An 18,096-nucleotide genomic window follows, 5' to 3' on the forward strand; every position below is an offset into this window, starting at 1 on the left:
TTGTTAGATACAGACTGTGTTTTTAAAAATAGGTAAGGTGATTGACAACATTTCAAAGTCAGAAGATGTCACATAAAAATCTGGAATTATGGCTTCCCTGGGGAAAGATCAGATCTGGCCATCCTGAGCCCCATATCCCCCATGACAATAATTGCTAGAACGGAGTGGCTGCAGCCACCTTTCCCTGGCCCACTGCTTCCGTTATGCTTGTCCATATGTTGCCTGCTTCCTGCCTGCTTCGTGGCATTTCAGAAACAAAGTGCTGAATTCTAGACTCTCCATCTAACCCAGGATGGCAGTTTTTTTACATTTTATTTTTATTGATTTATTGGCTACACTGGGTCTTCGTTGCCACCCATGGGCTTGCTCTAGTTGAGGCGAGCAGGGGCTGCTCTCTAGTTATGGTGCACGGGCTTCTCACTGTGGTCGCTTCTCTTTTTGCAAAGCACAGGGTCTAGGGCGTGCAGGCTCAATAGCGGTGGTGCACAGGCCCAGCTGCCCCACGGCGTGTGGAATCTTCCTGGACCAGGGATGGAACCCATGTCCCCTGCATTGGCAGATGGATTCTTTTTAAATTTTATTTTATTTTTAATTGGAGGATAATTACTCCACTGTATCATGATGGTCTCTGCCACACATCAACATGAATCAGCCACAGGTAGACATATATTCCCTCTCTCTTGAACCTCCCTCCCCATCCCACCCCTCTAGGCTGTCACAGAGCACCAGCTTTGGGTTCCCTGGGTCACACAGCAAATGCCCACCGGCTATCTGTTTTACATATGGTAATGTATATGTTTCAGTGCTACTCACTCAAATCATCCCACCCTCTCCTTCCCCGACTGGGTCCAAAAGTTTGTCATTTATGTCTGTGTCTCCTTTGCTGCCCTGCAAATAGTATCATCAGAACCATCTTTCTAGATTCCATGTATTTTCATTAATATATATAGTATTTGTCTTTCTTTTTCTGACCTACTTCACTCTGTATAATAGGCTCTGGGTTCATCCACCTCATTAGAACTGACTTGAATGTGTTCCTTTTTTATAGCTGAGTGATATTCCATTGTGTATATGCACCACCACTGCTTTATCCACTTATCCATCGATGGGCATCTAGGTTGCTTCCATGTCCTAGCTATTGTAAATAGTGCTGTCAGGAGGATTCTTTACCACTGGACCACGAGGAAAGTCCCAGGATGGCAGTTTTTATAATCTCAGTGTAATAAGCAGGTTAATTAGGCTCTTTTAGTTGCTAGGAACAGATAGATTCTAGTCATGGAAGTTTATTGTAAGATTACATAGGAAAAGTAAGGAAGGATGGATCAGTATTCCTATGGGTGGGGTAAAGAAAGGCAAAAATGTTGCTTACGTTTTAGTGTATAGTTCTGTTTTTTTCTGGAAGACACAGAGTACTAATTCTCTCAAGTAATACATTGTAAAGCAGCTCTTCCATCCCCTTCTGTATTCCCTAACTATACTCTCACTTCTTTATTGGATTTGTGATCATTGGTTTATAGTGTTATATAGTACATGCCTGCTACCCTGTTTTGAGAGTAAAAATACATTATATAACTATGGCTGAGTTACCTAACATTTCCAAAACCTCAGTTTTATCACCTGTATTCTTGGGCTTCCCTGGTGGCTCAGCTGGTAAAGAATCCACCTGCGATGCCAGAGACCTGAGTTCAGTCCCTGAGTTGGGAAGAGCCCCTGGAGAAGGGAACAGCTACCCACTCCAGTATTCTAGCCTGGAGAATTCCAGGGACTGTATAGTCCATGGGGTCGCAAAGAGTCAGACACGACTGAGTGACTTTCACTTTCACTTTCAAAAGTAGTATTAGGATTGTTGTGGGAATTAAAAGAAATAACTCATGAAAAAGTCTAGTGCAATGCTTGGTATATATTAAGTGCTCTATGAGTGTTGTACGTGATGTTGATGATAAATATAGATCTACTTGTTTACATTTATGTGGAAGAATATTAGCTGTGTGCCCTTTTTATTATTCAAAAACACAGATGATCAAGAACAGTTACACTTTCTCCAAGAGATGGAACTATATCCATCCTCATTAACTCTTTCTTCTAATTCTTTTTAAAAGAGCAAGATAATAATACATATTTTTAAGGTTTGATATAACCCTTAGGAGGCTTCTCTGGTGGCTCAGACAGTGAAGCGTCTGCCTGCAGTGAGGGAGATCTCGGTTTGATCCCTGGGTCAAGAAGATCTCCTGGAGAAGAAAATGGCTACCCACTCCAGTGCTCTTGCCTGAAAAATCCCATGGACAGAGGAGCCGGGTAGGCTACGGCCCATGGGGTTGCAGAGAGTTGGACATGACTGAGCGACTTCACTGTCTTTCACTTTTCATGACCCTTAGAGATCATACGGTCAAACCATGTCATTTTACGGACAGGGAAACTGAAACTCAGTTTCTAAGAAACTTGCCCCCAGTTGTTTTAAAAAAAAGAAAAATCCAGAGTTAGAACTCCAGAATCCTGATATCCTGTGCCATGCTTTTTCTGCTGTGTTATAATGCCACTAACTAGATACTTGACCATCATTCAAAAAATATTCGTTGAGGGCCTACTAAATGTCACACAGTATTTGGGCCTGGAACAAAGTCCTGCCTCTTGGAATTATATTTTAGTGTGGGAAACAGACAGTGAACAAACAGACAAATACTGAGTCAGGCACTATTAAGTTTGGTGAAGAAAAGGAAAAGATAAAGGGATAATGATGGATGCTATTTAGATAAGAAGGGAGTTAGAAAACCCCATGTTGATCCCTTAACCTTTAGCATTTTCAATGAAAATTAGTGGTTATACTTTTGCCTCTTAATCTTTTCCCTGCAGCAGAACAACATATGAAGAAAACTAGGCTTTCTAGCCAGACATTTGGGTTCTAGTCCTGACTAAATATTCAACAGCTAAAGCTGTTTATACTTTCAAGCTTTGGTTTCTCCATTTGGAAAATGAGAATATACACCTGGTTTTTTTTTTTTTTAATTTATTTATTTTAATTGGAGGCTAATTACTTTACAATATTGTAGTGGTTTTCGCCATACATTGTACACCTGCTTTTTTTTATAGGGTTGTTTTAGGTATAAAATTATACACTAAATGAGAAAGTTTTCTAAAATTGTGATGCATTATGTAGGTACACTTAGTCACTCAGTCGGGTCCGACTCTTTGTGACCCCATGGACTATAGCCCACCAGGCTTCTCTGTCCATGAGATTTTCCAGGCAAGAATACTGGAGGGGGTTCAGATGCCTCCTCCAGGGCATTTTCCCAAGACAGGGATGGAACTTGCGTCTCCTGTGTCTCCTGCATTGCCTGTGGATTCTTTCCCACGTTTTGTAGATATGCTACCATTATATGGAAATTTTATCTCCATAAAAACATGTCAAGGATCTAGATTTTTTTTTTTTAAATGTCATTTGTTCAATTTCTTTCCACTCTTCCAGGAACAATGCAGCCAGACAGGAGCTTCCAGAGTTTTGCCTCTAGGTACAGGCAAAGTTCTTTCACATATGATGTGAAGCGAGACGTGTACAATGAGGAAAACTTTCAACAGGAACACAGAAAGAAGACCGCCTCCTCTGGGAACGTGGACATCGACATCAGCACCGTCAGTCACCATGTGCAGTGCAGGTGGGTGTGTGCGGTCATTCAGCCGCGGCCACGCTGGCAGCCCCAAAACTACTTGCTGCCTTTGGTGCCTGCTTCTGTTTTCCTCTTCTGAATTCCTGTCATCAGAACCCATAGCATAATTTCTCTTCAGTTGTTTTTTGTGGGTTTATTTTTGTGTGTGGTTTGTCCTCTATCGCCTTCTTTTGAAATTTTTATTTAATATCTTGTTTATGGCCGTGCCGAATATTTGTCGGTGCACAAGGGCTTCCTCTAGTTGTGGCCAGTGGGGACTGCTCTCTGGTTGCGGCCCGTGGGCTTCTCACTGCGGTGGCTTCTCTTGGTGTGGAGCACAGGCTCTACGGTCCTTGGGCTCAGTAGTTGTGGTGCATGGATTCAGCTGCTCCGAGGCATGTGGAATCTGTCCCCACCAGGGATCAATCCCGTGTCCCAGCATCGGCAGGCCGATTCTTAACCACTGGACCACCAGGGAAGTCTCTTGTATCACCTTCTTGATTGTAAACTCGGCATAAAGACCTTAGTTGTCCACCACAGCATCCAGGGATGATATTTAAAAATACATTGTTTGATTAACCACCATTGCCAGTCTCCTAACAATAACAACAAAAAGCAACCATGGTGGACTAATGAATGATGCAAGAACAACTATGTAAGTTCTATAGTTCAGGGGCTTCTAACCTGTTTTTGTGTTTGAACCTTTTGGCTATCTATCAGACCTAATGCACCTCTTTTCAGAATAATTTTTTTTAACATTTTTTATTGTGGTAACATATATACAACATAAAGTTGGTCATTTTAACCATTTTAAAGTGTACAAATCAGCAGTATTAATGACATTCATGATGTTGTGCAACCATTACCGCTATTTCCAAAACTTTTTCATCACTGCAAACAGACATTTTGTACCTGTTAGGCAATAACTCCCCATGCCCCCACCTCCAGTCTCTGCTAACCTCTCTTCTACTTTCTGTCTCTCTGAATTGCCTATTATAGATATTTCATTTAAGTGGAGTCATACAATATTTGTCTTCCACGTGTGGTTTATTTCACTTAGCATGATATTGTAGCATGGATCAGTACTTCGTTTTATGGCTGATGATATTCCATTGTAAGTATAGACCTTGTTTTGTTTACCCATTCACCTGTTAATGGACACTTGGATTGTTTCCACTTTTGGGCTGTCGTGAATAATCCCACCATGAGTATTAGGCATAGGAGTATCTGTTTGATTCCCTGCTTGTAATTTTTCTAGGTATACACCTGAGAGGGGAATTGTTGGATCAAATGGTAATTTTACGTTTAATTTTTTGAGAAAATTTTTTTCACAGTTGCTGCACCACATTAGCATTAGCAAGTATTCCAATTTCTTCAAATCCTCTCCAATAATTGTTATTTTCCTTTTTAAAAAATTATTGTTATAGCCATACTAGTAGATGTAAAATGGTATCACATTGTAGGGTGTTTTTTTTTTTTTTTTTTTGCATTTCCCTAATAACTAAATATGATGAGCCTCTTTTCATGTGCTTATTGGTCTCTTATATATCTTTTTGGGAGAAATGTCTATTCCTTTACCCTTTTAGAAACTAGATTTTTTTTCTTTTGTTGTTGAATTGTAGGACTTCTTTATTTATTCTGGATACTAAACCCTTATCAGATATGTGATTTGCAAATATTTCCTCCCATTCTGTGGGTTGCCTGTTGATAGTGTCTTTTGGTGTACAACAGTTTTAATTTTAATGAAATTAGATTTAATCTATTTTTTTTCTTTTCTTGCTTGTGACTTCAGTGTCTTATTTAAGAAACTATTGTGAAATCCAAGATAATGAAGATTTTCCCCTATGTTTTCTTCTAAGAGTTTTATAGTTTTAGTTCTTAAATTTAGATCTTTGATGCATTCCGAGTAAACTTTGTAAGCGATATAAAGTAAGAGTCTGACTTCATCTTTCCCCAAATGGCTATCTCATTTTCCCAGCACTATATGTTGATGAGTCCATTCTTTCCCCATTAAGTGCTCTTGGCCAAAATATTTAAAAATGCATAAAATACATAGCATTATGAAGGAAACCAGTTATATTGAAGTATAGTTATCAACATATAAAAAAATACAAAAATCATGATATTTAATAATTGTGGGTCTAATAACTGTAATTTCTAAGTAATGATGAGTATAAATTATATCTTAAGATATCTGCAGCAGTTTTACTGTAATGTGAAAATATTTGTGACTCTGTTGGTGACAAAGTCAAAACTCTGCTGATAACAACTGTGGTTTGTTGTCAACATTCATAACTGAAGGAAATACTGCATTTCAGTTAGGAGGTTAGTGAAAATAAAGATACCATTTTTCCTAAAGTCACTTACCCCCCAAATTTTCTCTAGAGACCCCTTGGTCACTACAGACATCAGGATAAAAACCCCTTGTGACCTGCATCATTATATTAAACCTAACTACTCAGACTGTCCTCACTCACACTGCACATTTGTTAGCCCCTGTCATCCCTTGGTTTCATCACCCACAGTTGGCATGTGTCAGGTGACAAGAGAGGAAGGCCTCCACGCAGCCCTATTGCAGACCTTCCTCCCTCTGAGCCTCCTCCTTTGCCCATATCCTGCCTTTTGCAAGTTGTGGTCTTGGATGTCCCTTCCTGTCCTGTATCACAATGCTCATTTTTTCTGCTCCAGGATGGGTCAGAGGTTATATGACAAGGAGAGCACTTGGGAGCCGCATTGGCTTTGCTCTGTGAAAGCATAGTCTTTTCCTAATTTATACCTCATCATAAACAGGCCCTACCAAAGAAGTTTCAGCCTTATTCTCCTCCAGCTGCCTATCCTTAGACATTTAAATCTGACCTGCACTGCCTCCCATGGGCTTTTATAACAGTTCTTATTCCTTACTTCTAACGCACACGGTTATGTCTATTTCTGAATTTTAACCTGAAAGGTAGCCCAGCGCTGTGGCTAAGAGCAAGGGTCTGAAGCCAGATTGCCTGGTTTTGAGTCCCAGTCCTGCTGCTTCCCAACTGTGTGACCTTAAGCAAGCTATCCAACCCAACTGAGCCTCAGTATTCTCATCTATAAAATGGGGATGATAATAGCACCTACCTTACAAGGTGATTGTGAGGATTAGAGAGTATTTGTAAAGCAGCTAGCAAATAGTAAAAAAAAAAAAAAAAAATTATAATCTTTAACTTCATCTCTTCCTTTCTTCAAGAAACTTCACCTCTCCCTTCATTTTTTCCCTTTTGGTTAGCAACTGAAATACTCTTTCTCTTAGAGTGCTCCCTTGTGCTTTCACATCAACTCTCACCATCCTCACTTTTAAGATGCCTTAACTAAGACCTAGATTCATGTTGAAGTGCTTATACTGTTCCTCCACCAACTTCAATTTCTATTCCTCCAGCTCTTTCCTTGATTCCCATCCATCTTAGGTCCTCATTATTCCAAGTCCATTTTATTTTTCTGGCATGCTAAACAGTTCTGATGACTCTCCCTAGAGTGGCGGGTCTTCAGTCAAATGGCACATGGAAAGGAAGGAACCCTGGACAAGATACGAAACAAATTGTCCCAATGCCGTGGTCTGCTCCCCCCGCCACCCACAGAGAGGGCCATAATTGGAAAGCACACTCTCTACACCTGCCTAACACCCAGGGGTTCTCATAAGAATCACAACACGGGATTCTTTCCAGGGGCTGTTTCCAGGTGGCGCAGTGGTAAAGAATCTGCCTGCCAGTGCAGGAGGTGCAAGAGACACAGGTTTGATCCCTGGGTCAGGAAGATCCCCTGTAGTAGGAAATGGCAACCCACTCCAGTATTCTTGACTGGAGAACCCCATAGACAAAGCAGCCTGGTGGGCTACAGTCCATGGGGTCACAAAGAGTTGGACGTGACTGAGCACCTACTAATGCACATTCTCTGAAAACCCATGGTCTTGCATTTGACCACTGTCAATAGGAACTGTAGTGGTAATAGAGTGGATAGAACACTGATTAAAAATCAGGAGATCTGGTTTCTAGCCCCAGTTCTGACCAAACATATTATTTCTTGGCAAAGACATTTACACTTATTTGACCTTAACTTCCTTATGGGACAGTAATGCTCATCGTTGTGAGAGACAAGCATGTTGAAATTTCTTCTTTTCTGAGCACACATTTTAGCCTTGCATACACTAAAGTTACATTTGTTGCTATGGTCAAATCCCAGTTATTCAGCTATAGTTCATACATGAAAAATCTCCATACTCCTTGTTTTCAGCCCATCCTGAGATATAAATAGCAAAAAGCAATTTAAAACTGTATTAGTTTTACTGATGGATTGACTGATTAACTGATTGATTTACAGTGATTCTGCTGTTTTAGATGATCTAAAGGTTAAAGCAGGTTTTCTTAATCTCGGGATCGTTGGCATTTTGGACCATAAAATAACTTCTTATGGAGGGCTGTCCTGTACACTGTGAGATGTTTGATCCCTGGCCTCTATCCACTAGATGCCAGTTGTGATAATCAAAAATGTCTCCAGACATTACCAGGTGTCCCTTGGGAAACAAAATGCCCTCTAGTTGTTATCCACTGAGCTAAAAGATAATAAGGCCTTGTTGTATTGCCTTTTCTTTACATGGCTAATGCCATAAGCACAAGACTCCATATTGTATATTTTCCATAAATTTCTACATGAAAGTGAAAGTGATAATCGCTCAGTCCTGTCTGACTCTTTGCGACCTCGTGGACTGTAGCCTGACAGGCTCCTCTGTCCATGGAATTCTCCAGGTAAGAATACTGGAGTGGGTTGCCTTCTCTGGGGGATCTTTCCAACCCATGGACCAAACCTGAGTCTCTTGCACCTGCATTACTGGCAGATTCTTTATTACAGGTCAAAGCCATATAGAGTTAATGCTTGGTAAAAATTTTAGTATACAGGAATGATATGAATGTGTTAATTGCTTGCCACCCACCAATATCACATCTCAGAAAACTGTCCTTACCAAGAGAAAGCCATAAAAGTCAAGTTTTCTACTAGTAAATTTTGGTAGCTTGAATTTTCTTCAAACATTCTATAAAACTGCACACCTGATTTGTATACCGGACTTACAAGGCTTTTGCTGGCGTGCTGTGATTCATGGGGTCGCAAAGAGTCAGACACAACTGAGCGACTGAACTGAACTGAACTGAGTCGCTAAATCATGTCTGACTCTTTTGTGACCCAGTGGACTATTGCCCACCAGGTTCCTCTGTCTATGGGATTTCCCAGGGAAGGATACTGGAGTGGGTTGCCATTTCCTTCTCTAGGGGATCTTCCTGACCCATCGATCTTTCTGACCCAGAAATCGAACCCATGTTTCCTGCATTGGCAGGCAGATTCTTTACCACTGTGCCACCAGGGAAGCCCTTATAAGGCTTAGTTCTTATCGTGTATGGCAGTGATCCTCAACTGGAGGTGATACCATCCCCCAGGGAATATTTGGCAGTGCCTGGAGACATTTTTGGTTATTAAGACTAGGGGAGGGGATGCTGGTGGCATCTAATGGATACAGACCAGAGATGCTGCTAGACATCCTACAGTGCACAGGACAGCCTCACAACAAAGACTTAGCCAGTCCAATATGTCCACATGTCAGTAGTATTAACAAAAAACTCTGTTGTGTGGGAAGAAGAAAGTATTGGGTGTGGCTTTTCTTGGTCCTGTGGACTTTTTCTTCGGAGAACTTAAGTCTGTTCTTTCTCGCAGATGCTCATGGCACAAGTTCCGAAGATGCCTGCTTACAGTGTTTCCCTTCCTAGAGTGGATGTGTTTCTATCGATTCAAAGATTGGCTTCTTGGAGACTTACTTGCTGGTATAAGTGTTGGCCTTGTGCAAATTCCCCAAGGTAAGAAAGATACAAAGGCTTTTTACCCACAGACAATATATCGCTTATCCAGAGTAAACAAGTTACTTGTGCTAGATATATAGAAAAAAAAGTGATTTCCGTTCACATCATTACCATTTGTTTCCTTACCTGCCAAATTTCTAACTCTTCGAGGGTGGTTCCAAAAGTCTCAGTTTAGTTTAGAACCCTGAATTCTTGTAATGCCTGCTCACAGTCATTTTTTCCTTAAGTAGTCATTTCATACTCACAGGACTCAATAGACCTCACTTGGCATTGATTTTACTTAGAAAGGTGAAGAATAAGAAGCCCAGCATGCTAACTTCTCTTTAGCAAGTCACACACAGCAGTCCAGGGGCCCACTCTTTGGTCTTACAAGTGGCAGTTCAGATATAAGACAAGATCACTTAGATAGGTAGGGGAGCTATCTGGGCTTTAGAAGTCCTGTTTCCCAAGTAGGAACCAACACCTCTTGTAGTTCCCATAGCTGATGCCTCCAGGGGTCCCATAGTGACACGTCCAGTGGCAAGTGTCATTGTGCTCTGAGAAGCTCCGAGTTCGGGCTTCCCACCAGACACTAATCTTTCACTCACCCTTGGTCCAGCTAGAATATACTAACCGGGTTCTTTTTACCATAACTCGTATTGCTTGGTGACACAGTTGACATTCCACCATTGTCAGGTTTCCAAAGAAACAGCTAGAAAGCTAACCCAAGATCAGCTTTATCAGCAAGAGGATTTTGTGTTAACGCTTTACTCAGTGAATGCTAAGTTGCTTCTGTCATGTCCGACTCTTTGGAACGCTATGGACTGTAGCCCATCAGGCTCCTCTGTCCGTGGGATTCTCTAGACAAGAATACTGGAGTGGGTTGCCTTGCCTTCCTACAGGGCATCTTCCCAATCCAGGGATCGAACCCACTTCTCCTGTGGCTCCTATATTGCAGGCGGATTCTTTACTGCTGACCCACCAGGGAAGCCCCTCCTTTACTCAGTTCACAATTCCCTCCATAGTCTTTAAACACTTCCATTTCTCTATTCTTGTGGGGGCAAACCAAGCAAGACTGAAATTTGTGATCATACAGGTTGTGTAAAGCACAAATGAAGTGAAAGGGGCCAATGGTAGCTAAAATCCAACTCTGGCAAAAGGGCTGTTAGTAGGGAAAAGGGATCCCTTTAAAATAATTATCTTACAGTAAAATTTACTTATTTCTTACAGTTCTGTGAATTAAAACACAGGTATAAATTTGTATAACCACTGCCACCACCAGGCTATGTAGCAGTTCCATCAGCCCCCAAACTCTCTTGTGCCGTCACTTCTTAGTCATGTTGTCTGCTGACCTCTGACCCCTGGCAACCACCGATCTCTTCTCCATCACCATAGCTCTGTCTTTTTCAGAATGTTGTATATATGGACTCATATAATATATAACTTCTGAAGGATGACATCCATAATTCAGCATTATGAAATCAATGCAAACTGCTGTGTGCGTCAATAGTTTATTCCTTTTTACTGAAGAACAATATTCCATTATATGACTATATCACAGTTTGCTTATCCATTCATTTATTGATGGACATTTTGTTTCCAGTTTGGGTCCATCGCAGAGTTGCTGTGAACACTCACGTACAGGTTTTTGTGTGAACATAATTGTCATTTCTCCAAGGTAAATACCCCAGGAGTGATATTATTGGTTATATGGGAAGTATATGTTTAACTTTACAAGAAACTGCCAAACTGTTTATGCAGAGTGGCTGAACCTACCATTTTATATTCCCACCAGCAATATATGAGAATTCTAGTTCCTCCACACCCTTGTTAGCACTTGATATTTAAATTAAATATCTTTAAATTAAACTTTCTATTTTGAGGTAACTATAGGTTCACATTAATTTGTAAAAAATAAATAGAGATCCCTTGCACCTTTTTTTTATTTAAAGGTTTTTTAGGGACTTCCCTGGTGGTTCAGTGGTTAAGAATCTACCTTGCAATGCAGGCATTTTGGGTTCGATCCCTGATCAGGGAACTGGGATCCCACATGCCATGGAGTGACTAAGCCCACACGCTCTAACTACTGAGCCTGCACACCACAACTAAGGCCCGATGCAGCCAATTTTTGTTTTTTAAAAGAGTAAAGATTTTTAAATTAATTATTTTTGGCTGTGCTGGGTCTTTGTTGCTGTGCATGGACTTTCTCTAGTTACAGTGAGGGGGACTGCTCTCTGGTTGCGGTGGGTGGGCTCCTCATAGCAGTGACTTCTCTTGTTGCAAAGCATGGACTCTAAGATGCGTGGGCTTCAGAAGTTGTGGCGCATGGGCTTAGTTGCCCACAGCATGGAGACTCTTCCCAGACCAGGGATCAAACCCGTGTCCCCTGCAATGGCAGGTAGATACTTACCCACTGTACCACCAGGGGAGTCCTTCATTTTGTTTGTAATTTGCGTTTCTCTAGTGGCAGTACTCTTGCCTGGAAAATCCCATGGACAGAGGAGCCTGGTAGGCTGCAGTCCCTGGGGTCGCTGCGAGTCGGACACGACTGAGTGGCTTCACTTTCGCTTTTCGATTTTCACTTTCATGCATTGGAGAGGGAGGCGGCAACCCACTCCAGTGTTCTTGCCTGGAGAATCCCAGGGACGGGGGAGCCTGGCGGGCTGCTGTCTATGGGGTCACACAGAGTCAGACACGACTGAAGCGACTTAGCAGCAGCAGCAGCAATAGCTAATGAACTTGAACATCTTTTCATGTTCTTATTTGGTGTCTTCAGATCCTCTTTGGCAAGGTGCCTGTTCAAGTTTTTTGCTCATCTTTTAATTGGATTTTTTTCTTATTGTTAGTTTTTCAGAATTCTTTTTATATTCTGAGAATAAGTCCTTTGTTAGATATATGATTTTCAAATATTTTCTCTCAGTCTGTAGCTTATCTTTTCATTCTCTTGACAATATATTTGACAGAGCAAAGGCTTTTAATTTTGATGACGTTCATTTTTTTTTTCTGTTTATGAATTGAGTTTTTCCTGTCATATACAAAAACTCTTCACTTAATCACATTAGGTCACAAAGATTTTCTTCTATGTTTTCTTCTCAAAGTCTTACATTTTACAGTTTACTTTTAGAACCGATCTGTTTTGAGTTAATCATGATGTAAGATGTGAAGTTTAGATCAAGGCTTTATTTTTTGTTGCATCTTTAAAGACTACTGTCGACTGAAGTGTTTTTGCACTTTTGTCAGAGATCAGATAGCTGTATTTTTGTGGATCTATTTCTTTTTTTATGTATAGTGGATGTTATAGTACATTCCTCTAAGGAAGATTTCTATTGATATAATCATTTGTTAAGCATTACTTGTGTACTTATCTATTTGGGACTGCACTGGGTCTTCCTCACTGTGCATGGGCGTCCTCTAGTTGTGGTGAGTGGGGACTGCTCTCTACTTGCAGTGCTCAAGCTTCCCTTGTTGTGGAGTATGAGCTCTGGGGTGCATGAACTTCAGTAGTTCTTTGGAGAACTGTCTATTTAGGTCTTCTGCCCATTTTTTAAGTGGGTTGTTTGTTTTGATGCTGTTAAGCATCACAAGCTATTTGTAAATTTTGGAGACTATGGATTACATTAATTTCCATGTGGCAGGGACTTCATGTAGTCCAGTGGCTAAGACCACCAATTTAGGGAGCCCAGGTTTGATATCTGGTCAGAACACTAGATTCTACATGTCACAGCTAAAGATCCCAGGTGTCGAAACTAAGACTCGGTGCAGCCAACTAAGTAACTAGGTATTTTTTTTTTTAATTTCCATATGGCAGATACAAACCAAAATGGTCCATTTGTAAAAGTATATTCACTTCCAGGAAAGTATCAGAACGTCTTTAGAGCATTCCTGTGGTTCTGGAATGAGAGACCTGAGCTCTTGTACCTTGACCTGTGAGTCCACTACTGAGCCCCACTTATCAAAGATCCTTCACTTTGGTCAAGGCTTGAGGACATTTCTCTGCTAAATTTCCAAGTCATCAGTATAATTTCATACCAAAATAAGAGTAACATTAGGGTGTATAACTATACCTAACATCTAGCACAGTATTTGGCACATAATTGGTACTCAAGGTATTTGTTGAATAATGATTACATAACTGTGAAAGTGAAAGTGAAGTCGTGTCCGACTCTTTGCAACCCCATGGCCTGTAGCCTACCAGGCTTCTTGGTCCATGGGATTTTCCAGGCAAGAATACTGGAGTGGGTTACCATTTCTTTCTCCAGGAGATCTTCCCGACCCAGGAATTGAACCTGCGTCTCCAGCATTGTAGGCAGACGCTTTGCTGTCTGAGCCACCAGGGAAGTATCCTGAATGAGTAAATCCAAGCAACTCTTGCTGACTAAGGGACTGTGTGTTATTTTAAGTAGTATGAATAATGAAATAATTTGTAGTGTAAACAGTTCAAAAGTTTTACTTGCCTTTAAACAAGTAGGACCAAACAATAATTTTCTTCAAGTGAAACAAAAGTACTGCACAGTGGGACTTCCCTGGACATCCAGTGGTTAAGACTTCACCTTCCAATGCAGGGAGTGTGAGTTCAGTCCCTGGTTGGGGAGCTAAGATCCCCATGCCTCACCGCCAAAAAATCTAAACATCAAGCAGAAGCAATACTGGAACAAATTCAGTCAAGATTTTTAAAAAAATCTTTAAAAATACTGCACAGTGAAAACCTTATTTGAAACATGCTAGCTCTTCCTTACAGTAGAACCCAATTTATAAATGTAAAAGAAAATAGAAAATCACCATGAGTAAAAGACTACAGTGATACTTGTTGGAGATAAAATCCACTAAGAGAGGTTAAAGTCAGTGGGTAAAAGTTGGCAAACTATGTAACAGGACTTGAAAAGTGAAAGGGTTAGTTGCTCGGTTGTATCTGACTCTGTGCGACGCCATGGACTGTAGCCCTCCAGGCTCCTCTGTCCATGGGATTCTTCAGGCAGAATACCGGAGTGGTTGCCATTTCTTCTCCAGGGGATCTTCCCAACCCAGGGATCAAATGCAGGTCTCCCGCATTGCAGGCAGCTTCTTTACCATCTGAGCCACCAGGGAAGCCAGGACTTGTATAGTTCCAAATATCTTCCTCAAGATATTTAACTCCTCCACTACATTACAATAGAGAACCTGGGAGCAACCACCTTTACCAAGTAATCAATACTGTCATCACCAATAGTAAGACATTTGGAGATCATGAATTCTGTGGTATAATGCACTAAGAAGGACGTAATATCATTTCTGTAGTGTTCGCATCCAAAGCATTTAACCTTGGTATGGTCATGAGGAGCCTGTGCTGTGCTGTGCTTAGTCTCTCAGTCGTGTCCGACTCTTTAGGACCCCATGGACTGTAGCCCGCCAGGCTCCTCTGTTCATAGGGATTCTCCAGGGAAGAATACTGAGAGGGTTGCCATGGCCTCCTCCAGGAGATCTTCCCAACCCAGGGATCAAACCCAGGTCTCCAACATTTCAGGCAGATTCTTTACCAGCCTAGCTACCAGGGAAGCCCAACCCCAAACTGAGGGGCATTTAGCAAAATAGCTCAATACTCTTCCAAAGTGACAAAATCAAGAAAGACAAGTAACAGCTGAGGAACTATAACAGATATTAGCATTAAGGAAAAATAACAGCTAAATGAAATAGGGAACTCTGGATGGAATTATGAAACAGAAAAAGGAAATTAGGGGGAAAGCTGTTGAAGTTGAAGTAAAGTATTTATTAATAGTTATTTTCTAATGTTAATTTCCTGATACCAATTATACTATGATTATGTATAGTATTCACATTAGAGGGATCTAGGTAAGGCATATATTGCTGTTGTTCAGTTGCTCAGTCATGTCTGAGTCTTTGCAACCCCATGGACTGCAGCACACCAGTCCTTCACCATCTCCCAGAATTCCCTCAAACTCATGTCCACTGAGTCGATGATGCCATCCAACCATCTTATCCTTTGTTGCCCCCTTCTTCTCTTGCCCTCAATCTTTCCCAGCATCAGGGTCTTTTCCAATGAGTTGGCTCTTCGCATTAGGTGGCCAAAGTATTGGAGTTTCAGCTTCAGCATCAGTCTTTCCAATGAATATTCAGGATTGATTTCCTTTAGAATTGACTGGTTTGAGCTCCTCGCTGACCAAGGGACTCTCAAGAGTCTTCTCTAACACCACAGTCCCAAAGCATCAGTTCTTCAGCGCTGAGCTTTCTTTATGGTCCAACTCTCACATCCATACATGACTACTGGAAAAATCATAGCTTTGCTAGACGGACCTTTGTCAGCAAAATGATGTCTCTGCGTTTTAATACACTCTCTAGGTTTGTCGTAGCTTTTCTTCCAAGGAGCAAGCGTTTTTTAATTTCATGGCTGCAGTCACCATCCGCAGTGATTTTGGAGCCCAAGAAAATAAAATCTGTCACTGTTTCCACTTTCTCCCCATCTATTTGCCATGAAGTGATGGGACCAAATGCCATGATCTTCATTTTATGGATGTTGAGTACTAAGCCAGCTTTTTCACTCTAGTCTTTTACCTTCATCAAGAGGCTCTTTAATTGCTCTTTGCTTTCTGCCATTAAAGTGATGTCACTTGCATATCTGAGGTTGTTATTTTTCCCAGCAATCTTGATTTCAGCTTGTGAGTCATCTAGCCCAGCATTCCACATGATAACAATATATAGTCTTGACGTACTTCTTTCCCATTGTATGGAAATGCGCTATTATCTTTGTAGCTTTTCTGTAAGTCTAAACTTAGTTCAAAATTTAAAAAATTTTTAAGGTTTTGGAAAGTTTAGAGACTTGGTTTCCCTCTATTTCTCCACAGCCTAACCTTAACTAAGACTTAAGACAATTTAGTTCTCCGGCTGTTGCCAAGAAATTCTCTTACCTTCCCTGTATTGGTGAGTTATTTGAAACCCTACATTTCAAAAGACCCAGTCTTCATATCACGTGTTGGTTGTAAAGAGTAAATAGGGTGGGCTTCCCTGTGGTCCAGTGGTTGAGCATCTGCCTGCAAAGCAGGGGACAAGGGGTTCAGTCCCTGGTCCTGGAAGATCCCGCGTGCCATGGGGCAGCTAAGCCTGTGTGCCACAACTACTGAAGCCCAGGCACCTAGAGCCCGTCCTCCACAACTGGAGAAGCCACCACAGTGAGCAGCCCCCACACCAACTAGAGAAAGCCATGGGCAGCATGAAGACCCAGTGCAGCCACAAATAAAATTAAATTTTAAAAAATTGCCTTAAAAAGAGTAAACAGAGCTTTTCAACATAGAGGCAGTGTATTCAAGCAAGATAAAGGGTAAAAAATTACATAGCAATTACAAAGAAATAAAAAATTCATCATTCATAGATGATTTTTTTAATGTAGAGAATTCAAAAAATCTACAGATAAATGGATATAATTAATAAGATTTTGTCAAGGTTGCTGGGTACAAGATGTATAAATGAAAATCAATTATATTCTTCCATACCTGCAAGAAATGAAATGTGGAAAAAAATTTTTAATATCATTCACCAAAGCATAGTGAATATGAAATAAGTTGTAATGAAACTAAGAAATGATGTACAAGACCTCTACAGAGAAATTATTAATGTACAACTTTACTGAGAAATATTAATAAGGACCTAAATTAATTGAAAGATAACATTTTCTAAGAACAGGCAAGTTCTTTTAAAGTGTGACATAGGAGGACTCGCATCTCCAGCTATCAAGACTGAATATAAAGTAACAATGTTTAAGGTGATGTCCATCAAAAGCAGAATGAATAAATAAGCATTCATATATACATATATTGGAATACACAGAAGGAACAGGAGTGCTCTCAAGCAACTCATGACAACATGGAAGATGCTTATATATATAATAATGAGAAAAATAAGCAGAAATAAAAATTGCATGAATTATAATCCCACTAATATAAACTTCAATAGTGGGACCAACTAAACTATATTGTTTAGAGGTTTGTACAGTAGTGGTAAAACTATAAAGAAAAGTAAAGAAGTTCTTATCATGAAAGTCAAAATAACAAATACTTCTGTGGGGAGGGATGGGGTTGGGATGAAAGATCTGAGTAGGTGGTAACATCAGTGTTTGTTTTATAGATATTTATTAAACTCAACATCTATTTTAATGTACTTTCTATGTATATATTTCACAATAAAATGGGGACTATTAAATTTATTACAAAATATTACTAATTACTAAAAAAAGTAATTAAACAGTGTGGTATTGTAGAAATGGACAATTAGGGCAGCGGAACAGAAGAGTCACACATGTATACATTGCATGGTTTGTATCAGATGTGTCACTATAGAAACAGGCTTTTGAAAAATGATGTGAAACAGAATATTTCATATAAATTAAATATTTATATGAAAACAATTTTTTAGACCCCTACCTCACCCATACACAAAAATCTATTCCTGGTAGATTAAAGACCCAAATATGAAAGACAAAACTATAAAGACTTTTTTGAATAATAGAGGAGGATATCTTTATGGACCTGAGGTAGAAAATGTTTCTTAAACAAGGCACAAAAAGCACTAGCCTAAAAGGAAATAACTGCAAGTTTAAGTTAAATAAAACTTAAGAACTT

General features: G+C 40.3%; 1 protein-coding gene across 1 annotated transcript in view; it reads left to right on the plus strand.

The window, feature by feature from the left end:
- The first annotated feature begins 3,468 nt into the window (after nt 1-3,468).
- Nucleotides 3,469-18,096, plus strand: part of SLC26A8 (solute carrier family 26 member 8) — an 81,284-nt gene continuing 66,656 nt past the window's right edge. Inside the window, exons 1-2 of the mRNA XM_005890509.3 lie at nt 3,469-3,650; nt 9,369-9,508. Coding sequence (XP_005890571.1) covers nt 3,469-3,650; nt 9,369-9,508 — 322 coding nt within the window. The remainder of the gene's footprint in view (nt 3,651-9,368; nt 9,509-18,096) is intronic.

Source organism: Bos mutus, chromosome 23 (genome assembly GCF_027580195.1).
Source record: "Bos mutus isolate GX-2022 chromosome 23, NWIPB_WYAK_1.1, whole genome shotgun sequence".
Classification (NCBI taxonomy): Eukaryota; Metazoa; Chordata; class Mammalia; order Artiodactyla; family Bovidae; genus Bos; species Bos mutus.